The following is a 24,976-nucleotide window of genomic DNA, read 5'->3' as shown; positions in this document are numbered from 1 at the left end:
GGATTGGGATTGGACGGGGACCGGGATTGGGATCGAGATCAGACTAGGACAGGGACCGGGATCGGGATCGGGATCAGGCTGGGACGGACCGGGATCGGGATCAGATTATGACAGGGAGCGGGATCGGGGTCAGACTGGGACAGGGATCGAGATTGGAGTCAGACGGACAGGGAGAGGGACTGGGATCACGATCAGGTTGTGACAGGGACCAGAATCGGGGTCAGACTGGGACAGGGACTGGGATCGGGATCAGACTGCTGTTGAGACAGGAGTAGGGGTCGGGGTCCAGGACAGGGACCACCAGATGGGGCTTTGGAACAGGGGCAGGACCGGTGTCAGGATCGGGACCGGGGTGGGGATCATACCAGGACAGATTCTGAGACTGGGGCCGCGATCGGGATCAGACCGAGACCAGTACCGGAGTCAGGATCAGACTGGGACCGGAGTCGGGATCAGACCGGACCCAGGGCCGGGACCGGAGTGTCCCTGTCCCGTTCAAGGGGTGGCGTTCCCGAGCTGTGCCCCTAGCCCGGCGTTGCCCCAAGCAGCAGCTGCCCCGGGACTCTGCCCCGCTGTGCGTGTAGCAGGACAGGGGGCTCTCGTAGGGGCTCCCGCCTGAGCAGCACCCGAGCACCGGCCCCCGCCCCAGGACCGGGAGCGAGGGGCTCTCACAGCCTGCGGCCACAGGCGACCCTGCTCAGGCAGGCCCCCGCCGCGGGGATTTCCCAGGCCAGGCTCAGGGGAGTCGGGCCCAGAAATCCCCTTCTCTCCGCGGCCGCCCCCTTTGCCCTCGAGATTCCCCAGGGAGCCTTCGTGCTCCCGAGTGAGTCAGTTCTGGGAACTGACATTGGCCCGGGGAATCCAGAGCGCTCGGTTCCCAATTCTCGCTGCCCTTCTCCCCGGGAGCAGCTGTGACCCGGCCATGGCCCATTGTGGCCACCAGGCTCCGGCTGGGGCCGTGACCGCGACCGGGCAGGCGGTGCTGTGCTGCGTCCTCTCCGGCATCACGGCAGTGTGGGCACTGTGGCGGCAGTGCCATAAGTGACCGGGGCACCGAGGTGACCGGGACACTGAGGGGCGCTGGGGAGCCACCGTTCGCTGCCCAGCCACCGCAATACCAAGGGAAGCGCAGGGAACGCCTCCGGAGCGGGCAGGGAACCTGGAAATTCCTTGGGGGTTACTGGGAACCGCTCTGGGGAACTGAAACGAAGGTACAGCCACGGCACAGCGCTGTTGGCCCTTCCCCTTTCAGGACTGACGCGTTTCGGGGACACTCCGCCCCTCTTGGCGGCTCTGGGGGCTCTCCAGGGCTGCAGCCAGAGGGGCTCTCCCTGACCACAGCCGTGGGGGACCTCCAGGGCGACAGCTCGGGGGCTCTTAAAGGCGAAATAAGAAAAAAACCCCAAAAAACCTCTCTGAGCAGCTGTTGTAAAGAAGTGAAACCTGTAGCTCCTGCTGCGGGGGGGCTGCACAGGCGCTCCCTTGCCCTTCCTGCGGACCCCGCCCGACCCCTGCCCCTGCTCCTGTCCCTGCCTGCGGCCGTGGCTCCGGGCGGGGCTTCCCGGGCGGGCACCGGCGGCTCGTGGGGGCCGGCGGGGAGCTGTCCCCGGCCGGGGCCGGCGGGGAAGCCCCGGCCAAGGCGGCCCAACGCCCCTTCCTGGGCGGGAACGGACCGAGGCGTTCTTAGCGGGGCGGCGGAGGCGGCCGGGGCCAGCGCCATGAACCGGCTGGGGCTCTGGGGACTGCTCTGCGCGGCGCTGCTGGGCGTGAGTGGGGCCGGGACCGGGGCGAGGAGCGGGACACGGGCACAGGCGGAGGGGATCCCTCCATCCCCGTGTCCCGCCGGGCTTTCCGGGAAGGGGCTCCGGGCGCTCCGGCCCGTCCCCTCGGGGAGCCCCGGCGCTGGGCGCGGACGGCGTGAGCGGGACCCGGCGGCGCTGCCGTGTCGGTCCGTCGGTCCGCTCTCCCGGGACACAGCCAGGGCGGAGGAGCTGTCTGGTATCCTCTCCAGCTCTTCTACCCACGCGCTTTCGCTTTCCCCTGATGGCGCGGGCCCGGCAGCGCTGCCCCTCCCTGCGCTGGCCCGGGGGTCCCCACGGGCAGGGACGGGCAGCGGCGAGCCCCTGCCGGGACCCCCAGTCAGGTGGGGCGCTGGAACCGGCTGCCAGCGCTGCTTTCATTTCTCGGTTGCCTGTGGGCGGCTGGGAGGGCCCCGCAGCCTCCTCTTGTCCCCGCACCGGGGGTGCTCAGGGTGCGCACGGGGGTGGGCTGCGCCCGGCCGTGCTGCGTGCTCGTCCATGGCACCCTGGGGCCGGCCCTCTGTCCCTCGCTCTCTGCCGGAGCCCACATCCCGCGCCCCAGCATGGCCAGGCAGATCCGCCGGGAGCTGCCGGGCTACTGGGGATGGGCAGCGAGGGGCTGGCTCTGTCAGAGGAACGGTGCTAAAGAGCCCTCTTGCACCCCGTCTTGCCCGAGAGCTCATGCCCTGCCTCCTTTTACCCTTCCCTGTGCAGGTAGTCCCCTGCCAGGGGGAGCAAGGGCAGGCTCTGGCAGTTTGCATGGGTGATGCGCTTGTCTGGGGCTTTCCTGTCCCTCGGGGACGGCGTGTCAGCCTTGGGAAGGGGCCGGCAGTGCTCTGGGCGTGAAAGCTTGGGGATCGCTGCTCCCTCTGTGAGGGAGTGCAGTACTGCTGGCGGGGACACAGGGTGATGTGCAATCACCCTCTGGTAGGAAATGTGGGGAAATGTGGAGCAACTCTGCCGGAATCACTGCCACCCCACTTCAAAGGCAGCACAGATGGCATCAGGCAGCGTGGGTGGCTGCTGTGGTCTGTGGTTAGTGGAGGTGTGGGAAGAGCAGTGTGAGGAGGCTCTCACCTCAGGGTGCAGGTCAGCCCACGTGTCCGTGGAAGCGTGGTGATCCGGGAGCATTGGATATGAATTCACAGGTCTTGTTGTCTTGTTTCTTCCAGTGCTGGGAGCCTGCTGATGCCTTGACATGCTTTGATAAGCAGTATGTATACAAGGGCAGGTGCTGCAACCGGTGTCGGCCAGGTATGGAAACCCTTTCCTGGGGACCTCAGAGCTGGGCAGTGCCAGGACCTGGGCACAGCAGGGCAAGCTTTGCTTGGTGTGATGGAGCCCCTCCACCCCACTGCCAGCAATGCTGACAGCTTCACCTCCCTGTGTCATCTCAGTGATAGAGCAGCTGGGACCTTGTGGGTGGTCTTGGAGACCCCTTGGACTTCACCAAATGTGCTACAGCTCTCTTGGCACTGTTTGTGCTTTTGCAGCTTACAGGACCCCATGGCAAAGGCAGCTTTGTGGGGAGAGTGCTGGCACTAGCAAATTGTGATGGTGTTTGCCAGCTCCTGCTGTCACTGTCAGGTCATGTCCCAGTCCCTGCAGTGGTCCCACAGCCCTCCCTCCCCTCCTGGCCCCTACAGGGTTTGTGGTCATCAGGTGAGCTGACTCCTTCAGCCCTGGCTTCCATGCAGAATAGTGCAGCAGTCCTGGCATCCACAGCTACCAGTCTTCCCCTGTCCTGCTGGCAGAGGTGCTGTCAGGAGAGAGGGAAAGCCCCCTTGCCCCTTCCTCACCAGCCTCTGTTGCAGGGGAAAAACTGATGTCTGAGTGCAGTGAAACACAAGACTCTGTTTGTGCCCCCTGTGAGAGCGGGCACTATCAGCCAAGCTGGACCAAGGAGAAGCACTGTGCTCCTCATGACATCTGTGAAAGCAGTAAGTGCTCCCTGTCACCACTGACTCCATTCTGGGGGAACTGGCTGCCCTGCTTGGTGTCTCACTCACCTCGTCCATGTTCCCTCTGCCCAGATGCCGGCCTCATTGAGAAGATAAAAGGAAATGTAACACACAACACGGTGTGCCAGTGCCGGGCTGGCACGCACTGCTCTGACATCAGCTGCCAGACCTGCGTGGAGAACCAGCCTTGCCAGCTTGGCTCTGGCTTTGTGGCAGGTAAGTCTGACAAGCTGTTCCCACTCAACAGGACTGATGCCCTGTCAGTGCTGACATCAGGGAATGGGGGCTCCCCAGCGTGGTGCCCCCTGGCAGGGCTTTGGGAGAGCTGTGCCATTGCCACAGGGCATGCTGCACATCTGGATTCTGTAGCCCCTTAGGCCCTCACCCTCCCAGCCCCTGCTGACCTTGCTGCCATCTCTGCCCCTCTCCAGCCAAGGCCATGGAGCGGATGTCATCCCCCTGTGAACCCTGTGCAGAAGGCACCTTCTCCAACGTCTCATCTAAAACCGAGCCGTGCCACCCCTGGACAAGGTATTGTCTGAGTACGCACCACGTCCTTCCACCAGCCCCAGTGAGCACATCCTCTGCTGCCAGTGTCCTTGGTAGCCTTGGGGACTGGGCAGCCAGGCTGGTCTCTGAGGGACACAGCATCTGGCTGGTGTAGGGCCAGGAGAGAGGAACAGGGCTGGGAGCACAGTGTGATACAGGGCAGCATTGGCTGAGGTCGAGGCAGACATTCAAACACTTCTGTCTGTCCCTCACAGACTGCTTGTCCCTTCAGGGGTGTCCATGCTGTCATCCATGCTGGAAGTAAGGGGTCAAGATCTATGGGGATGCCCCATGCTCTGTTCAGGTTCTGCCTCCCAGTGCTCTCTGTGGCTGCAGTCATCAGACAAAGCACAAGTCCTCTCCATGGGGAGTTTGGCTTTGAGCATGCCATGAACTGGCAGGTCATCCCTGTCTTTAGAAAGCTGCTTGAGGGTTAATTGCAGTTCCTGGTAGAAACATGAGCCTTATTTCCAAGCTGAATTAGTCTTGCTTCAGCTGCCAGCCATTGGATTTCACTTTGCTTTTATCTGTGCCCAGAAATTACTTCCCCACAGAGCCACTTGTAGCCTATCTTAGCTTTTCTGTCATGACTACAGTGCTGAAGCCCTGGGGGCTTCCCTATCTGGGCATGTCTGCTCCATCCTGTGCCTTGTCCCTAAACTTGTTGCCATCCTCAGCAGTTTCAGGAACTCCAGGCCAAGCCCCAGGGGTGGTACCCTGCTGTGTAGCTGCTGTCCCACTCACGCTGTGTTGGTGGGGGTCCCTCTGCTTGCCCTGCTGGAGCTTGGCAGGCTCAGAGCAGGATGTGTTTTGGGGCAGCTCAGGTGCCTGCCCAGCCCCAACTATTCCCTGAGCTCGGGTTACTGTGTGGTGACATGGTCCTGTTCTCCCCTGCAGCTGTGAGGAGAAGGGGCTGGTGATGAAGGTGAAAGGGACGAACTCCTCGGATGTGATCTGTGGTGAGTGCCTGGTGCCCAGGGCCCACCCAGTGCCAGGCAGAGAGCACCCAGGGCTCCTGCAGCACTCAGCAGAGCTGGCCTCATGCGTGGTGGTTTTGGGGGAGGAAGGTCTGAGTGCGTGGCCAGTGTGATGCCTTCCTGCCTCTGTCTCCCTGAGGGATCCCTTTTGGGCCTGGGTGTGACTCTGTGTCACACTGGGTGTCCCGTGGGTGTCTCACTGACCCTGTGTTCTCCTGCAGAGTCCAGCAGGCGCTCCTCCCTGTCAGTGCTGATCCCCATCACAGCTGCAGTTGTCACGTGCCTCGTGGGTGTCTGCATCTACTGCTTGGTGCACACAGGTGAGGGGCTAAAGCCTGTGAACTGCTGCCTTGGCCCAGGGGGGACAACCTTGGCCCAAGGGGCCATAAAGGGCTGAGGGGTTGAGCCAGGGAGGGCACTGGCAGCTCTGCTGAGAGTGGGGAAGCTCCTCTGGGGACATCACCAGGACAGGGTTTGCTGAGTCCTGCTCTGTCTTTGGGAGCAGGTGTGTTGGCACTGCTGCAGCCTGAGCTGGGCTCTTGGGGCACCAGTGCTCCCCCAGCTCTTGGGGAACAGCACTGGTGCCCCATGGATCCATTCTGGCTCCTGCTGTGACCCCCAGCCTGCCCAGCCTGGCAGTGGCAGCAGGCACAACAGGAGCTGCAGGACCTGTGGTGCAGCAGCTCCAGCCCTGGCTCTGACCCTGGGTAGCTCTCTGCAGGGCAGCACTTCCCCCTGAACATTGCCTTTTCTGTCCCTCTTTCCATCCAGATTCCAGGCGACGAGGGCCAAAGGAGGTGAGTCTGCCTAGAGCCCCCTGCAGCAGTGGGTTGGGATCCCTCCTGGGCACAGCTGGGGATGTGCCAGCAGCAGAGCAGGGGCTGTGGCTTTGCGATGCAGGAGGGGTGGGGGCTGAACTAGGCTGCCTGGCTGGGGGAGGACAAGGGCTGGGGCAACTTGAGGGTGCTGCTGGCGAGTGCTGAGCATTTGGGAGGGACCCATAGTCTGGGCTGCATGGGAGTGTAGCAGGAAGGACGTGGGTGCAGAGTGGGGGAATGTAGCTGCCTGCCCCTGACCCCTGCCCCTGTGCAGATAGAGGCTGGGGAGCCTGGAGAGAGCCCACATAGCCAGCAGCCCACGGAGCAGGATGAGAATGTCTTGCCTGTGCAGGAGACCCTACTCAGGGGCCAGCCTGTGGCCCAGGAGGATGGCAAGGAGAGCCGCATCTCGGAGCAGGAGATGCTGTGAAGGCGCAGGGCACTGCCCCCGACAGGAGCACAGACTGGACAGCACCATCTCCTCTGTCCCCCGTCCAGCTGGGGAGGAAATCTGGCATCTGGCCTGGCTGCAAATGATGGGATGCTGCAATGGACCATGGCACGACCACCCCACGGGAATACCACTACAACTCCTGCTCTGGTCACCTGCACAGGGCTGCCCTGGTGGAGCAAGGCTTGGCTGCCCCAGTGGGGACATGGAACAGAGCCCCATCCTGCTTGCTGCCCAGGTGATGCAATGAAGCCCAGCGTGTCTGCTCACCTGCTGAGCCCTTGCAGAGCCCAGTGCAGCCCTGGCCACAGCACAGTGACCATACTGCCAGGAAGACCCCGGCACGGAGCCCCTGAGTGCTGGAGAAGCCAGGGCTGGGAAAGGGGGCTGTGAGATCACCACGGCAGAGCTCAGTCCCCTGTCTGGGGTGCTGTGGAAGCGCTGCCCGGCTGGACCAGTGCCCGGTGGGTGCTGCCAACCGGACAGGGCACCGCGGCCCCTGCGTGCCCAGCGCTGCCGGGCTCCGTGGGGCCAAGAAAGGCCGGACCGGCGGGCCCACGGCTCTGCCCCGGGCTGGGGATCGCGGCGGCGGCGCGGCCGGAGCGCAGACAGCGGCGTGCGGCGGCCGGGAGATGGTGCTGCGGGACCGGCGCGGGCGGCACCGGCACCGCCCGTCCCGCGTACAGCCCGGGCGGGCACGGGGGGCTCTGGCCTCGGGGGTCTCTGGGCACGGATGGCTCTGGCCTCGGGGGTCTCTGGCATCGGGAGCTCTGGTCTCGGGGGTCTCTGGCCTCGGGGGTCTCTGGACACGGAGGGCTCTGGCCTCGGGGGGCTCTGGCCTCGGGGGGCTCTGGACACGGAGGGCTCTGGCCTCGGGGGGCTCTGGCCTCGGGGGGCTCTGGGCACGGGGGTCTCTGGCCTCGGGGGTCTCTGGCCTCGGGGGTCTCTGGACACGGAGGGCTCTGGCCTCGGGGGGCTCTGGACACGGAGGGCTCTGGCCTCGGGGGGCTCTGGCCTCGGGGGGCTCTGGGCACGGGGGGCTCTGGCCTCGGGGGGCTCTGGCCTCGGGGCCCCACCCGCGGCTCCCCCGCACACCCTCCCCTCCGTGCGGGAGCGGCTCCGTCACCTCCACCCAGTGCTGGCGACACCGTGTGATTAAAGGTGATTTTCTGCCCCTGTGCGTGAGCAGCCCCGAGCCCCTGTCGCCCCCCGCGGCCCCGGGACCGGCGCTCCCGGCTCTGATGCTCCGGGAAGGATGCTTTGGAATGGGCGGGTGCTCCCAAGGCAGAGGAGGGAGGGAAGGGCTGTCGCCAGCTGTGCTGAGCCCCACCGTGCCCCCCAGACCCTCCACAGCACACCTGGCTGGCCCCACTCCCCTGTGGTTGCCCTCCCTGACCCCACAGCAGGAGCTGTCCCAGCACAGCCATGCCCAGCCCGTGTCCCACGGGCAGAGGAGAACAGGGGATGTGAGCAGGGCTGTGCCCCTCTCCTCACTGCTCTGGCGGTAAAATGCACAAATGGGGTCCATAGCACTGCAGGGCAGCACTGTGGGGTGCTCTGGTGTAGCAGGGGAGTCACCCCGGGCTCCAAACCCACTGGTGTGGGGCTGCAGCAGCACTGAGCCCACTGCAGGCTTTGGGTGCTGGGAGCAGCCTCAGCCTGTGACCCACCACGGTCTGAACACAGGCAGCACAGCACGAGAAAGGCCATAAATCCCTGAGCAGGAGCAGCTGGAGCATGGAGCAACTTTGCCAGTACAGGCAGTGGCACATTATTTAAGGCTCCTCTTAAAACCTAATGTTAGGTTTAATAAGGGAGATAAAAACATGGCAGCAGCTTTCCCTCCTCTCAGGGCTTGGCAATCCCAGCAGTGCTGTTGGGATGGTCTCAGGCTGGGCAGCATTCCCTTGGCACCAGCCCAGAGAACACCCAGTTCTGGGGACAGATGTGATCCCGCTCCTGCTGGAGGAGAAGGTGTTTTGTGGGTTACAGATGCAAAGTCTTTGGCCCCAAACACAAAGCCTGTGGCCCCAGATGGTTTCCAAAGGACTGTCTGCCCAGGTGGCAGGCTGAACAGTCTGGGGCCACCTCCCCAGCTCCCCCAAGGCTGCCCCTTCCCTGCTGGCATGCAGCATGCTCAGTGCCCACTCCTGCGTGTCACACATGTACCATCTCATTAGCACGTCTGTACCCCAAAGTGAGCAGGGAGAGCGCGTGAGGCCTAATTGAATGTAACTAATTATTCACTCTGCAAATGCTCTGTTTAAATGGGATTGTGAGGGACAGAATTACTCATTCTGAAAAGGAGAGAGAAAAAGAGAAAGACAGAGATAAAACAAATAGAGGCGGATGCTGGAGCTGCAGCTCGCTCTCTCTCCCCAGAATACCAATTACCGGATGAAGTGATTGTATAAATCTTTACTGAGTGAACGGACTGTACTAGTCACTTACTCCTGTCCTCTTATTATGAGGAAGCAATGAAAAATCATCCCACTCTCCAGTCCAGTTAAGGGTTCCCAGCCCCTGTCTTGGGCAATATCTCAGCAGCTGGAGAGCTCGTCCTGGGGCTCTCTCGGGGTGGGGGTCCCACTGAGACAGGGCTGAGCACTTGGCAGGAGCCCACAGCCCTCCTGCACCCCAGCCCTGGGGAGGAGCAGTGGCTGTGAATGCTCTGGGGAGGTGCAGGGCTTCTGCCCCAGCAGGAGCCAGACCATGCCACGCAGCACCCTTGGAGACATGGGCTGGCCAAGGGCCCCAGTGTCACACATGTCACACAGGGACCCCTGGCTCAGTGGCACTCCAGGTCTTGACCCCTCAGCTTCCTTGTTCTTCCCCTCTGTGGGTCCAGCCCTGCCAGGCTCCTGGTCTCCTGCACTGGCTCCTGCAGTGCTCACTGAAAAGGGAGAGAGCAGCCTCTTCCCACGCTGCAGTCAGTTTTTCTCACTCAGGGTGTCTCTGCTCCACTGGTTGCAGAATGCACTCATTGGCGGTGACCTCCATCACTCTTGCCTGTCACATCTTTTAATCGCAGATCCCTCCAAACCCCCACATTTCTGTTCTCAGTAGTGGTGTGGGATGGCAGAGGAGGTGCTGGCCATGCAGAGCTGGGCAAGCTGACAGAGCCCCCCTGCACCCTGCCATCAGTGGGGAGCCCCCTCATTCTGGGGTCCTGCTGCATGAGTGGGTGAGGACCCAGCCAGTCCCATCCTCCCTGCAGGCATCCCCAGATCCCCCTCACTGCAAGGCACCCACAAGGGGCTGGTTTACAGGGACAAGAACCACCTGGTCTCCAGATCCTGCAGTCAGAGGGACCCCTCAGGGGGTGCTATTCCAGAGGAGCCACAGGAATTGTGTGGTGGGCTCAGCTGGTGGGGAACACAGGCTGGGCACTGTCAGTGATGAGAGGATAAAGCCTCCAGTCTGTCCTGCCTTGTCCTGGTTGGAGATTTGATTGTTGCCAGCAGCGAGTTTCCATGCACTGGAGATGTGTGTGTGTGGGTGTGAGGGAGAGATAACATCATCATCATCATAACAAATGCAGTTGTGCAGCTCCATTCTCTGCTCATTGGCTTTCTTCTCTTTATTCTATAAATAATTGCGGGGACACAATAGACTTTTAAGTCTGCCAAAGAGTTTGTCTCCCTCCAGCAACCGTATTGCTACAGTGCTGCCACCTTATCTGCTTGTAGAAGGATGAGGGTGGGAAAAATATTTACTGTCAGGGATATTTGTCATCTGCAAATTACTCCGCCTACGGTTCACAGCAGGGATGGGGCTGACAGCAGCGATCTGTAGTGTGGGAGTGTGAGCACAGGGGGTCTCCACGCTGCCCCAGACCCACCTGAGCCTCTCGTCCTGTCAGCAGCAAGCTGGCAAACCCAGCATGTGTGCACAGCCATGCCACAGGGATGGGGGACGCAGGTGATGATGCTGAACCAGGTGCCAAGCAAGTGTTGACACAAGATCCTTGACATGAGGATCACTTTGGTGGGGCTGGGACATTGGGCTCAGAGGTTTGCCAAGTTTCCAGCCCCTCCCGAAGCACAGGCTTGCACCCCCAGGCTGTGCAGGAGCCCCCAGCACAGCAGCCCCAGACACTGACCACTGTGAGAGCCTTATTGTTCTCCTGCAAAGGCCAAAAGTGCTGGACGCTCCACCACGCCCTCAGCACCCACTGTCCCTGCCAGCCCCGCTCTGCCTGCTGCTGCCAGCCCCACCAGGCTTGCTCACTGCTGGAATTCCTCACATCCTGCAGCCCAGAGGCCTTTGCACAGCACTTATCACTGCAGTATCCAAGAACCGCTCTAATTGATGTGACACCAATTATTCCTGTATCACTAAATGCAGAATTAATGCATCTGTGTGTACAAACCTCCTAGACCCTAACCATGAAATAATGACTTTGACATGAAAAGAGCCAGAGCCTGGGAGCACCATCTCTCAGCTGAGCCCCCCTCATTGCAGCTCTGGCCAGCCCTGCTGGGACACCTTCCTGATGGCAGCAGCCCTGGATCATCCAGCTGGCTGCACAGGGAGCTGGGGCTCGTGGCTCTTTGCAGACTGGGCTGCAGCCATGGTGGTCCCACAGAGCCGTGCCAAGGCAGGCAGTACCAGCCCAAAAGGGAGAGCTGGCAGAGCTGCCCTGGCTATTGTGACAGCCAGCCCAGGGAGCTGCACGCTCCACAGGGCAGTGCAAAGCCATTTCTGGGCTGCTCTGCACAGCTTATGCAGACTGCAAAGCTCTTGGCTTGGACATGGACTGGTGCTGGGAAAAGCCATTCATTGCACTTGAAATTTTACTGTGAAATTAGGCTTTGCCTGGACACGCAGGGCTTGGCACCAGCAGAAGTTTGTATTTTGTAAATTGCTTTCTACAATCAATTAAAGAAAAGAGATGGCTGTAGCCAGAGGTGGCACACGAGATGGCTCCAGGCTGGGGCTGGTTCCAGATCCCAGGAGCAGTCCCAGCCCAAAAGGAGCAGCCTCAGAATGGGGAGATAATGTGGCTGGGCAGAGCCTCAGCTGGTGGAGGAGGAGGTGGGCAGCTGTGAGGGGGGAGGATGGTCCCATCAGGGGCTGCTGTGCTGCCCCTGTGCCCACACTGACCATTTGGGAGCTGCTCCCAGGCCTTTGCATTGTGCCAGTCAGTGGCAGCTCAAGCTGGAGCCATCCTGGAGATGAACCCTGTCCCCTCCAGCTCATCCCAGTGCCCCTGATACTGGCAGCACACCATGGTGCCAGCCCTGCTCCAGGGCAGCAAAGCAGGGAGGTCCTCAGTGAGCTGGGGTTGCAGTGGGGCAGAGCCAGCATGGCAAAGCTCTGGTACCTTTCCCATCCCATTTGGGCAGAACATGGTGAGCACAGCATGTGTTGGGCTGCTCAGATAGCAAAGGGCTTGCCCTGGTTCTGGTTTGCTCAATGTTTTCATTAAGGACCTGGATGATGGAATAGAGAAAGTGCTTATTAAATTTGCAGATGACACGAAGCTGGGAGGGACTACAAGTATCTTGGAGGACGGGATTAGAATTCAAAATGATCTTGACAAATTGGAGAAATGGACTGGAAAAAATAGGATGAAATTCAACAGCGACAAGTGCAAGGCAGTTTGCTGAGCAGGGGAACAATCAGCTGTGCAAACACAAGCAGGGCTGGCGGCGTGGGGCCCAGCCAGGCATGAGGCCACACAGGCATGGGGCAGCACAGGGCAGGGCAGGCAGGAGGCTCAGGCTGTCTCAGCTGGGGGGTTAAGGCCATGAAGGGGCAGGAGGAATGGATGGAGGGAGTGAGAGAAACCTCTGTTGGTCTCAAGCACAGGCTGACCTCTTGGGGCTGTGCCATGGGCTCCCTGCAGTCCCATGCACTTCTCCCACCTGGCCAGGAGCTGAGATCTGGCAGCATCTCAGCCGCTGTACACTTCAGGTGTGGGGCTGGGCAGAGGTTCCCTGCTGGGCTTCTCAATCCCCTGCCTTTGCCAGCTCAGAGCCAGGGCAGGCACTGCCCTGCAATGCCCAGGGAGATGCCCCCATGCCAGCTCCAAAAGATGCTCAGCCTTTCCTACAGAGCCCCACTGAGGCAGATCCCCAGGCACAGGCACAGCCCAGCACCAGGGGCCAAACCACCCCCAATGTGCAGGAAGCTTTGCTCTGCAGCACTTCCCGTGCCTGGGGCTCTGCTGGAGGTCTGGCCACAGCCCCCTGCCCCACAGCACACAGCCCTGCAGGGATCCCCTGGAGCCCTCCAGCCGCCTTCCCTTCGCTCCAGCAATTAGAGCTCCAGCCAGCCCCCTCCGAGCCTGTGCAAACACCGAGGCTCATTTAAATAAATTAAGAAGACATAATAAATCAAAGGGAAATGAGGGGCTGTGCCTGGGGGCAGGGGAGTCACTCGAGTTTAATTACATTGGCAAGCCTCTCGCAGCAAAAGCACAGAAAGTCCCAGATGTGTCAAGCACAGATGTGCAGGAATGTGCAGAGCTTGGTGGCAGAGCTGGTGGCACCACCCTGATGCCAGTGCCCAGCACAGCTCTGGCTCCAGTGTGTCAGGCAGTGAAGCACAGGCTGGCAGAGATGGGTCCTGGGCACTCTCCACTCAGGGCACCTGTGCAGCAGTGCCCATGTGTGTGACCGTGTTCACAGAGGTCTGAAGATGAGGGAAGAGACGAGGATATGACTTGATGTTTCAGAAGACTTGATTTATTATTTTATGATATCTATTATATTAAAACTATACTAAAAGAATAGAAGAAAGGATTTCATCAGAAAGCTAGCTAAGAATAGAAAAAGAAAGAATGATAACAAAGGCTTGGGGCTCGGACAGAGTCCGAGCCAGCTGACTGTGATTGGCCATTAATTAGAAACAACTCTATGAGACTAATCACAGATGCACCTGTTGCATTCCACAGCAGCAGATACCATTGTTTACATTTTGTTCTTGAAGCCTCTCAGCTTCTCAGGAGAAAAAATCCTAAAGAAAGGATTTTTCATAAAAGATGTCTGTGACACATGTGGGCAGATGGCATCCTGGCAGTGCAGCACTGGCAGCACCTGGTGCCCCATGGGCCATGCTGGGGCAGCCTGCGAAGCCCTGTCTGCCCTTTTCCCAGCCCTGTGCCCTATGCCCTGTGGCCACCCAGAGCCAGCAAGGGTGGCTGAGGCTCAGGGAGTATCCCTGGCCCCACATCCCCTGGCACACAGGCGATTTGCAGCCCCTTTGTCCCCCGTTGTTTAAGGACTCTCGCTCACGGCTGCATCAGGAACTCCAAATAGAGCTTTGTGTAGAGGCGGCAAATTTATGAGACTGGCTCTGAATTCCCAGTCACATCAGGGGCCAATTCGTCTTCCCAGGGCTGAGGATGAAATTAAATTATTGTAAAATAAATCTGTAAAAATGATGAAAAGACCATCGCCCAGTGGCAAGGGCGGGGTGCTGAGAACCCACGCGTGGCCGTGACGGATGGGGCTCACCAGGTGATAAAGCGCCCGGGACCTGGGAGCTCAGGGATTTCTGCTGTAATCTCACTAAAGAGATGTTGTTTACAGGAAAAAGGATATTTTGGGGAGGAAATTGCATTTCAAGGTTAAAGGAAAAAAAATGGAGCGAGTCTCCCAGGGAGGCACTTACGTGCAAGATGGCAGCAGGCGGAGACAGGCGCGGGTGCCAGGGAGCAGCCGGGGTGGGATGGGTGGGAGGCAGTGCCAGGCACACACAGGTGCCAAGGGCCAGCTCCCCAGCAGCCCAGAACCAGGCAGGGATTGCCCAGGCTCACAACAGGAGGCCAGAGGTGCTGGTGGGTCCAGAATAGTCTGAGAGAGCCGAGGGTCCCTGTGGGTGCTGCCAGCCCACCCTGATGGAGAAGCTGCTGCCACGCTGCTGCCCTGCCCTGGTGCCATCCTGGCCCACCAGAGAGGTGCCTCATCCAGCTCAAAATGGCAAACCCTCACTGCTTCCTGTGAGGAGCCCTGCAGGGGCCTGAGTGGCCACCATCTGATGCTTCAGGGCAAGGGGCTTGTGCCCTGCACAGGGATTTGCAGCTTCCAAGTTTCAGCCTTATCCTACAAGATGGATGCTGGAGGGAGATTTTTTCCCAGTGATGAGTGGAAAAAATAATGACTTCAGCTTACAGTCAATTGGCTGGCCATTTAACAATAGGCCATTAGCATGGCTCAGCGTGGGGAAAGGATTTATTTAGGGGACACAGTTGCAAAGACAAACCAGCACCAGGTGCTTAATAGCAGTTCAGAGGTATCAGAGTGTTGCAGTGCTCAGAAAATGCAGCTGTGGGAGTTCAGAGACTTTATCCTTCATGTCTGTGAAATCCCACAATACCAGCAGAGATTTCTCAACTCTGCCCCAAGTACAAAAGCAGCTCAGGGAAAGTGATGGCTCTGCAAGGGCAGCAGCTCCTACCACTGCCACCCTGGCTGCCCCAGCACTTGCACAGACTATACCTGTGTCCTCACACCCACCACAGGGCCACTTCCAAGGCCTGTTAGACCTCAGGATTCCCCTCTGCCCCTGGCAAATGCATCCTGAGTATGACACAGGGGAGGGACATGTTCTGTCATCCTGGGAAAGTCCAGTCCCCCCATCCCAGGATTGGGCTGGGCTCTGACATGAGCCTCCCTTGATTATTTCAATGCTTGTACCATTGCCCAGAGCAGCTCTGGAGCATCAGCAGGCTCTGCCTGAGCCCTCCCTGTGCCTTGGTGGCCTGGACCAGAAGCCTTCTGACCGCTGCAAACACCATGGCTCAGCCATGGCTCCAACCCCTGTCCTGCCATCACCACCAGGGCAGCACAATGATCACCAACATGTGATGGGCTCAGAGTTCTTGACAGCAGGGATGGGTGCTGAGCAAATCCCCTCACACCTGTAGTGCTGCCCCAAGAGCAGCAAACCCTCCCAGTACATCCCAGTACATCCCAGTGTTTCCCATGTCCCAGCCAGGGATCCTGGCCCTTGCAGTGCTGTGTTGGAGCCAGAGCAAGGCCCTTTGCTGGCCCCAGAGCCTGTGTGGCCCCTTGCCCGCAGCCCTGGCAGCGTGTGGGGCTGTGCCATGTGCTGAGCGTGGTGAGGGGTCCCAGGGCAGCAGGAGGGGCCGGGGGCAGGAGCTGGAGGCCGTCCCACGCAGGCGGCAGTGTGCCGAGGTGGAAGTAAAGAGTTACTGAGCAAGCAGACGTTCAATAATTCATGGTCACTGAACTGCAACAGGAACAACGACAAATAATAATACAGGAAAATGGGGAAAAACCTGCAATCGTTAGGCCAGTGGTTCAAGCATGAAGCGTGCATGCAGAGGGAGAGGGTGCAGTCACGCCATGCCTGGGTGCAGGGGGTGCTGCCAGCTGCACTGTGCCACTCTGCCCCTGGCCTGGCACTCTGGCCCAAGGGCTCCAGTGGTGTCATTGCCCCATGGGAGCTGTTCTGGGCATGTGCCCAGCCCAGGGGAGGCTGAGCAGTGCCATGTGCCAGCCCTCAGTGCCCCCAAGCCTGGTGGGCATGCAGGGTGCTTCACGTGTCCAAGAGGCAGGAAGAGCAGATCTACTCTCCTTAATTATAATTAGTAATGCTTGCCATGGGAGTTTGCAAACATGGTTTAATTAGAGCAGCCGGGCTCCCTCCACGTGCTGCACCCTCCCCAGGGTCAAGGACAGACTGGAGTGAGGGAAGCAGGAGCTGAGGAATGCTTGGCAGAGTTTGGCTGCTGGGCCCACACAAGATTTGCCCCTTTTCTCTGCCCCCAGCCATGGCCCAGGAGGCTGTGCTTAGTTTAGACCACCTTGTGTCCCTGCACCCTCTCCCCAGGCTCTGGCCCCACCAGGACTGCCTGCTGCTCCTGGGGACAGGGGGACACCTGTGCCCAGTGACTCAGCCAGAAGCCAGCAGACACTGAGATGGGAAATTTAATCTACAGCTACAAGAAAGGGCTGTGGAGCCTCTGCATGCATGAGCCTGCTGCTTCTGTCAAGAAGAAAAATAGGAAAGGGGCGTAGGGAATTAGACAAAGGCCATGAAGCAGGGAGGGAGGGTCGACTGAATTTGGGCAGAGCAGGCAGCGGCTGCTGCAGCCCCACAAGGGGCTGGTGGCCAAACATCCTTGGCCCCAAAGCCCTGCAGAGCTGGGACCAGGGTGGTGAGAGACATCAGTGAGTGCCAAGAAGGGATGGGGGCTGAGGGAGAACAAGCCCCTGGCAGTCTGAGCCTCTGGATTCAGCCAAGCCCTGCCCTGTCCCATCACCAACCAGGTTGCCTGGAGGGATGGATTTAGGATGAATGAGAGCATCCTGAGCTCAAGGACAGATAGCTGAGGTGGCTGTGCAGCAGCAGGCAGTGTATCCATTGCAGGCTGAGCCATGGAGAGGACACCTGGAGCCGCAGCATGGAAAGCAGTGACCTGGTCAGAGCTCCCTGCACGTCCCAAGCACCGCAGCGTGGAACCTGGATGACTAATTGCCATTGTCACCACGCCTAATTAGCAGGCTGGCCACAGCCAGCTGGAATCTGTAGGTGTTAATTCTTTCTGGCAGGGGTGGTGCCCCATCCAGAGGGGCTCCCAGCCTGTCCAGAGCATCTCCCATGGCTCTGGCACCACGTTCCCATCCTCACCCTGCTCTGCATGCACCCCAAAATCCATCGGCAGGGCACACCCCGCTGGACCCCGGCCGGACATCCCTCCCCGGACCGAGGGGACACGGCTGGGGCGGGTGTCCCTCTCCTGTCTCTCGGGGCCGGGTGCGATGGCAGTGCCTCCTCCCGCTGTGCCTGGCAGCCGAGCTCTGTGTCTGGGTGACAGGTTTACAAATCACCGCTGCTGCGTGCACTGGGAGCTTGGTTGCCTCGGCATTCATCCCCGCGCTAATTGCTGCCTCCCCGAGGAACCCGATCCATCTCGCTGTAATTGACAAAAGGCAATTAAAAAGCAGTTGTGAATAAAGGGGGACATCTCCGGAGGGCCTGGCAGGAAAGATTTAGGTGCTCTGCTCCCTGGTGCTTTGGAGACGTTCCAGTGGTGCGGCCGGGCAGTGATGCTGGGGTGGCTGTACCCTCTCCTGCCCTGTGCCTGGGTGCTCTGCCCGGCTCCCAGAACAGCTCTTTTCCCATCCTGCCCTGCCCTGGAGGACCATCACTGGCCCCATGGTTGATCCCAGACTGACCTGGACACCCAGCTGGCTGCAGGCTCTCTGGACACCTCCTGGTCCTGCATCCCCATGGGGCCAAAGCCATCACCCTGCAGAGAGCCCATCCCCAGGGCTCCCCTCAATTCCCCGGAGCTGGGAGAGCCCCAGCACCTTCCTCTGCTGGGAACTGTGGGCTCACGGGGAGCAGAGGGCAAAACCACACCAGGGGAGTGCCACGGGAGCAGCCTGGCCCCGCTGTCTGCGGGAGACAAAGGGCAATCAGCAGCGAGTGGCACCGAGAGTGGCACGGAGCTGGGCGTCAAGAGCAGCTGATTGAGGAAGAGATGCGTCAGCTGCCTCTTGTGCACAGCAATCTCCTGATTGTGGAGAGCCGCAGGTGCGAGCGCTGCCAGCTCACCTGCAGAGAGGAGCCCTTCCTGCCGGGGTGGAGGGCAGGACAGTGGGGAGGATGCGACAGGGAGCGTGTCCTGTGTCCCCTATGGCAGTGCCCTGTGTCCCCTATGGCAGTGCCCTGTGTCTCTGCACAGCAGGGTCCTGTGTCCCCATGTGGCAGTGTCCTGTGCCCCCTATGGCAGTGCCCTGTGTCCCTGCACAGCAGAGCCCTGTGTCCCCATGTGGCAGTGTCCTGCATCCCCTATGGCAGTGTCCTCTGTCCCTGCACAGCAGTGCCCTGTGTCCCCATGTGGCAGTGTTCTTTGTCCCCTATGGCAGTGCCCTGTGTCCCTGCAGGTATTTTTCAGCTGGGCAGGTCTGTCCCTTCCTGGCAGGGACAGTCCACCTGGGGACCAGGGCCCAGGCAGCCCCACGGGCAGCAGCAGGCAGGGGCACTGTGCTGCGGTCTCCAGCTATGGGGCAGAGCCTGTCAACAGGGCAATCTGTGCCCACCTTGAGCAGTGCCAGCTGCTACTGCTACCAGGAGCCAGCCTGTGGCATGGCAGAGCTCCCTTTCTGCCTTCTGCTTGCTTGGGTCAGGGCTCAAAAGCTGCCCAGGGACAGGAAAAAAGAGGCAAAGTGCCTGGGGCAGAGTTGCAGACCCAGAGGCCCCTGGTGTGTGCTCCAGCCCCTCCTCTTGGCCCAGAATCTGCACCAGCACTGGCTGTGCATGACTCTCACTGAGAGAATCCCACCTGTCTGTGCTCCATGGGGGGCAAAGTGTCACAGCTGCCCTGTCCCAGGGGTGGTTGCCATGGGACATGAGGCTTTGGTGGGGCTGCCATTTCCAGAGGTGGCAGATGGCAGGGTGTGCTGATGCTGGGATGTTCTTCACCATCTGTTGGGTCTAATTGACTTCCCGCAGAAGTTCTTAAAAAAAATTAAACCAGTTGCGAGAAGAAAATTGTTAATTAAAAGGCCTTTTGATTAGATAGACAAATATTTACCAATTATGACTGACCCCGGCCACTCTATTTTTTGTTTGCAAACTCCACAATCAGCAGTTATCTCAGCAATTATGCCTGTGCCAGCAATTCCCTCGTGTAGTGCCTCCCCCGGGGGGGGAGTCCCTGCAGTGGTGGGGAGGAGGGGGGCACAGCACTCCTGAGCAAGGTGAGCTGCCTGCTCTGCCCTGGGCATGGCCACGCACACCCCACCCACACCCTGCTGGTGTTACAGGTGCTGGGGTTGTGGCCATGCTGGTTTTGGGTGGCAGCATCCTCTCTTGGGCAGGCAATTTAGGCTCATGCCACACCATAAGCCAAGGGGACACAACTTCAGCAGAAAAGCTGTTTGTGCTTTTGGGGGAGACTGAGCACACAGCAGGGTTTCTGGCTGACTCCCTTGGGACAGGGACACTCTGTGCCCAGGGACTGCAGGACAGGGGAGCTGTGTCTGTCCTCGTGTTTGCCCATGTCATGCCAATGACTCCCGGGCAAATCCCATTGCCCACCAAGTGGCCAGGCTAGTGTCACCACAGCCTGTGTCACACCAGTCCCCCTCTCTGCAGGGGGCACCAGGGCACTCCCACTGCACCAAGAGATGTGCTGGGAGGGACTCTGCCGGTGCAGCACCAGCCGTGCACTCCCAGGGCGGGACGTGGGTTTTAATGTGGTACAAAATTGATGCATGATTCTGAGCAAGCGAATGTTCAGTGTAAATTACCCATGTTAGGCTCCAATCCATGGCTAATTCATTAGACACACGTTTCTACACAAAAATAAAAAGCCTTCTGCATGCATTGTTCACCAAATGCTCTGAAGAAAAGATGTGGGGAGGCGAGGTAGTCTCTTGACCCACTCTTGAGGTTAAAGCCTAATTCCCAGCCTCTCTGCTCCTGCTGCCAGGAGCGGGAACAGCTCCAGCTCAGCCTTCCAGGGAAGAGCTGCCAGCACCTGCCTGCCCCAGAGCCTGCTTGGCCATGGGGCTGAGCCCCCCTCGAAGCACGGGGGCGATGGAGATGATGCACAGCACGGCACTGAGAGCCCTGGCTGCCAGAGCTGCAGGCAGAGCAAACCCTGGGCATCAGCCTCGGCACAGTGCCAGGATGGCTGTGAAGGCACATTCCCGTGATGTAGCACTATTGGGAGTCTTATTAATGGAGTGGGAAAGCTAATTGTGATTAAAGTAACAACGGTGCTAAACAGATAATTCTGCCCTGAACGGCAAGATAGATTTTTTAAAAAATGGATGAAAAAGGAAAAGATAGAGTAACCAATCTTTAAAAATACAGAGATCAGTAAGTGAGGATTCATTTTTTTTATTAGCACAGGGCTCTCAGGGGAGGCAATGTGTCTGCATCCCCAGTGCCCGAGACTGCTCAGCCCATAATAAATGGCACACCGGCGATGCTGGACCTGCCCGCTGCATTGCCATGGCTACTGCTCTCTGCTCTGCAGAAACTAAATATTGAACACAGAGCAGGTGTGCCAGGGATCCCAGCCCTCCCACGCCACCAGCGCCATCCCCCTGGGCAGCTGCTCCCACAGGAGGGAGAGGTTGGCCAGGAGCACAGGTCAGACCAGGTGGCCACCACCCCTGTCCCAGCCCCTGGCTGCAGGAGCCCTGACACCTGAGCCAGGGGCAGGCCAAGCCCTGGGCTATGGGATCAGCAGGGAGCTTTCTCCAAGGAGCTTAAAATTACTGCTGAATGGAGCAACACCTTTCCCTGCCCTGCAAGGAGAGCTCAGACAGGACCAACAGTGTGCACACTGCCAGAGCAGGACCCTCCCAGAACCAGGGATCCTCATTCCTGCACTGGCCACAGAGGATATGTGACAGGGACACCCCATTCCCAGGCTCCCTTCAGGGCTGGGCTCCTGCTTTCAGCAATCCCAGGAGCTCAGCAGCCACCCTGTGGCTCGTGCTGCCCGCAGTGCCGGGCGCAGCAGCGGGAAGGAGGGTGCGCGTATCAGGATGCTGGAGGTTATTGCTTTCATTAATAGCTGCATGAGAGAGCTCGAGGTGAGCCAGGCAGGAGCAGAGCCCCTCTCTCAGCATGGCTCCTGCCTGCAAATAGTTTTCACCTCCTTTTTGCTTCCCCAGGGCTTCCCAGGGCCGGTCTCTGCCCAGCGGCTACAGGACTCCTGGGTGCCCCTGGGTGTTTTGCACCCCACTGCTCTCCCACCCCCACTGTGCATTTCTGCTCACCCCTCTAAACGTTCTAATACTGTAAAAGATCCATCAGAAACCTTCCACTCCAGAGGGATATATATTATCTAAATTTGATAAGACAACTTAATTTCTCTCCGTGTCTGTTACTGGCGATAAAACTGGGAGACTTTTATGACCCGGAGTCCTCTGTAAGATTGTCAGGAACTTATTATACAAGGTATAACTGGATTTCTCTCCACAGATGGCTCGCAGCCATGAGCTGTAACGCAATTCTGCAGCACATTTGGTAGAATAAATGCAAAGAGCTTGTTACAGTGAGTTAGATAAGAGAGACGGGAACACGGCTCTCGCAGGCTAATTCGGCATCTGATCTGCCTTTTTCTCACTGTGAAGGACGACTTGGAAAAGTGCATTTCACACTGAGGAAGGAGCCAAGCCCTTCCCAGAGCCACCTGGGATTGGTGCAGAGCCAGCGTGGTGCACTCAGAGGGACAGCACCCAGCGTGTGACGGCAGAGCTGCTGGCCCTCTGCGCGTGCCACCGCTGTGTCCCCAGCGCCAGCAGGTGCCTTCCCACGTGGCACGAGGGCCAGCAGGTCCCTCTCAGAGGCCCTCATGGCAGGCTCATCCGTTATAGTTATCACACAGCCCATTCAGGCTCTGACCAGATAAAGACTGGTGATTTTTTATTTACTGATTTTTTATTTCAGCATCCTGCAGGCAGGATGCCACGCAGCGAGCTCATTTATCTCAATTTGCTCCCTCCCACCTCCCATCCCTAATTTTTCAGCAGAGCCTTGGAGGTGAAAGCCTTATCTCTGTGGCTCTTCTGCACATGGAAAGCAATCATGGCCTCTCCTTGTAGGGGCCCTGGTGGGGCTATTTGTTGTCGGGGCAGTAGCTTTGTGGACTGGAAATGAGACAAATCTCTCTGCAGCTGCTCATGGCCCTGGGCTGGGGCAGACCCTGCACTGTTTTGTGGGGCTGCAGTGGGGCTGCAAGAGCTCCCAGTCACACATCAGCTCCCCACTGACCATCTCCAAACAAGAAATGCTTTCCCAAGCTCAGACCATGTTAGAGCAAATGGGAATTGCTGAAACCATCAGGTGGTCACAGCATGTTCCTCTTGTAGCACCCATTCCCCTGCAGTCCCACTGGCTGCAATCCCTGGAGTGGGCAGATCCAGCCCTGCAGACCTGTGTACCTTTCTGCAGACAGCACCCTGGTGTCACACTGTCCCCAGAGCAGAGCCTTGCCCAGGCCCTGCCTGCCCCTGCACCACTGCCAGAGCTCCTGCAGGCATTTGGAAAAACACAGCTGCTCCTTGGCTTTTGGGTCCAGGGAATGGCAGGGCCAGGAGCCCAGCTCAGGGCAGGGCTGCAGCACAGCATGGCCACATTAATTCTGGGCGAAACGTGTTGTTATGTGCATCAGGTTTTGTAATGGAACATGTTTAAAATTCAATAGAAAGAAAGATTAAAAAATAAGTTTCTTATCTAGAGGAGCCATAGAGCCAGTGAGGAAATTATGAATGTCTCGTTGTCCAAGGTTAAAGAGTGAGAGCTGAGGCATGAAAAGGCAGGAGATAAGATGAAATGTTTTCTGTTCAAATGAATGGGCTCCACTCTGCTCCCTAATAAACGATCAGTGTCAATATGACAAATTAATTCTGCATTGAGCTCCACTCAGGGCTCAGTGTGTGCAGGGTGGGGAGTGTCCCGGCCAAGCCTCCAGTGCCAGACCTGTGCCAGGGCCAAGCCAGCCCTGCACAATCCCCTGCTCAGGGAGGGTGCTGCAGGACAGGCCCCATGTCCCTGGCTCTGCTGCTCCTCTCCACAAGGAGGGAATGGGATGCCCTGAGCTTCAGCTGTGTGCTGGGATCTGGGAGTGCTCCCTGGGCAGAGAGGGGACCACTGAGGACCCCAAGGACAAGGGGACAGGATGACACATCCCGGACTGGCAGCGGCTGCAGCAGAGCTGTGCCAGCAGTGCTGGCAGAGCAGCCAGGTGACCCCACGGAAGAGATTGGACCTTTTAAAAGAGACAGTGACAAATGAAGCTCTGTTCCACTCGAGGCACAGAGGAAGGGGACAGGGAGGTTCTTCCAGGAGCTGCAAGCTGAAGGTCATTTAGGAGCTGGATGAAGGCAAGGGGGGTCTGGGAGGGGACAGTGCAGGGCAGGAAGGTGCAAGCAGGGTGGGATGGTGGATGTGGCACCTGATGGACAGTCCCAGTGTCGCAGACATCTTTTATGAAAAATCTTTTCTTTAAGATTTTTCCTCTTGAGAAGCTGAGAGGCCTCAAGAACAAAATGGAAACATTGATTATCTGCTGCTGTGGAATGCAACAAGTAAATCTGTGATTAGTTTCATGTAGTTGTTTCTAATTAATAGCTAATCACAACCTAGCTGGCTCGGACAGAGAGTCCAAGCCACAAGCTTTTGTTATCATTCTTTCTTATTCTATTCTTAGCTAGCTTTCAGATGAAATATTTTCTTCTGTTCTTTTAGTATAGTTTTAATGTAATATATATCATAAAATAATAAATCAACCCTTCTGAAACATGGAGCCAAATCTTCATCTCTTCCCTCAACCTGAGACCCCTGTGAGCACAGTCGCATGCCAGAGGGGCAGGCAGTGCTGGGAGCAGAGGGCAAGGAGGAGCTGACCCCATGCTGGGAGCAGGGGCTCTGTGGATGATGATTGCATGCCTGGCACCAAGGCCTGGCCATGCCAGCCCTGGCCAGGATGGCCCAGCCAGACCGTCTGTGGTCCTGGCAAAGCCCCCACACCAGTAAGTGATGCTGCTGATGGGGACTTGTTTTCCACTGCTGAGCAGGAGCCCAGGGAGAGGAGCACTGTTCCTTGGGGTGGGGAGCAGGCTGTGTGGGCAGGCAGAGCCCAGTGAACCAGCCACCAGCCCTGGAGCTGCACCACCCAGGGCAGGAAAAGGCCAGCCATGCCATGCCATGCCATGCCATGCCATGCCATGCCATGCCATGCCATGCTATGCCATGCCAGGCCAGCAGGTGCCATAACAGCAGCTGTTGGTACTCACAGGAGCTCCTCAGTGCAAGCCATACTCCTGCAGAAGACAAATCACAGCCGACACACAACACTGTTACTCCGTGTTTATCTCCAGCTGCCTGAGGGCAAAAGCAGGTGAAGTTACAGAAAATGTGGGGTGTCTGGAGCTTAGCATCGCTGCAGCCCCGGGCAGATCCACAGCCCTGTCTGTGCTGGAATCACTCACAGCCAACCTCTGTCTAGCCAGCCTGGCACAGGCAGGGACAGATCAGAGCCCTCCAACTGGGGAGGCATCTCCATCACTGCTGTGGGGCTGGATTTGCTTCTTTTGGGGCTGCTGCACCAGCTTGGAGCCCAGCTGACCAAGGAGGGCTCCCATGCCACCGTGCTGCCCTCACCCCAGCACCGTGGCTGGCATGGCAATGGGGGCCTGCAGCAGCAGGGCTGTGGGACCTGCTCTGGGAAGGGTTAACAGCCTTCCACACTGACACTGGAGTGGAATGGAAAGAGTATCTCAACAGCTGAGATTAAAACAAGAAAATGAGTATAGAAATTATGTTTGTTAAAGCGAAATAGCTAATATAATCCTCAAAGGATTTTTCCTTTTGACTTAAAAAAAATCTAATATCTTCATTTCCATACCTTTTTTAAGCTAATTTGTGGAAAATTAAAATGGTGAACCCACAAAGGCTGCAGTTTAATTGAATCTTG

General features: G+C 58.6%; 1 protein-coding gene across 3 annotated transcripts; it reads left to right on the top strand.

The window, feature by feature from the left end:
- Positions 1 to 1,111: 1,111 nt before the first annotated feature.
- CD40 (CD40 molecule) lies at positions 1,112 to 7,263 on the top strand. 3 transcript variants are annotated; one of them, XM_058814838.1, is made up of 9 exons: positions 1,112 to 1,211; positions 2,972 to 3,053; positions 3,614 to 3,739; positions 3,833 to 3,976; positions 4,192 to 4,291; positions 5,207 to 5,268; positions 5,508 to 5,606; positions 6,058 to 6,083; positions 6,379 to 7,263. In XM_058814838.1, the coding sequence occupies exons 3-9, from the start codon at positions 3,625 to 3,627 to the stop codon at positions 6,532 to 6,534; spliced, it is 702 nt and encodes a 233-aa protein (XP_058670821.1). In that variant the 5' UTR covers positions 1,112 to 1,211; positions 2,972 to 3,053; positions 3,614 to 3,624; the 3' UTR covers positions 6,535 to 7,263. The 3 variants fall into 3 exon arrangements, with proteins under 3 accessions (XP_058670821.1, XP_058670820.1, XP_058670819.1); XM_058814837.1 differs by lacking the exon at positions 1,112 to 1,211 and adding an exon at positions 1,701 to 1,766 and having other exon boundaries at positions 6,457 to 7,263; XM_058814836.1 differs by lacking the exon at positions 1,112 to 1,211 and adding an exon at positions 1,701 to 1,766.
- Positions 7,264 to 24,976: the final 17,713 nt, after the last annotated feature.

The sequence above is a fragment of the Ammospiza caudacuta genome, chromosome 15 (assembly GCF_027887145.1).
Source record: "Ammospiza caudacuta isolate bAmmCau1 chromosome 15, bAmmCau1.pri, whole genome shotgun sequence".
Lineage (NCBI taxonomy): Eukaryota > Metazoa > Chordata > Aves > Passeriformes > Passerellidae > Ammospiza > Ammospiza caudacuta.
Note: the sequence above shows the minus strand (reverse complement) of the source record. Positions and strands in the feature narration are given on the sequence as shown.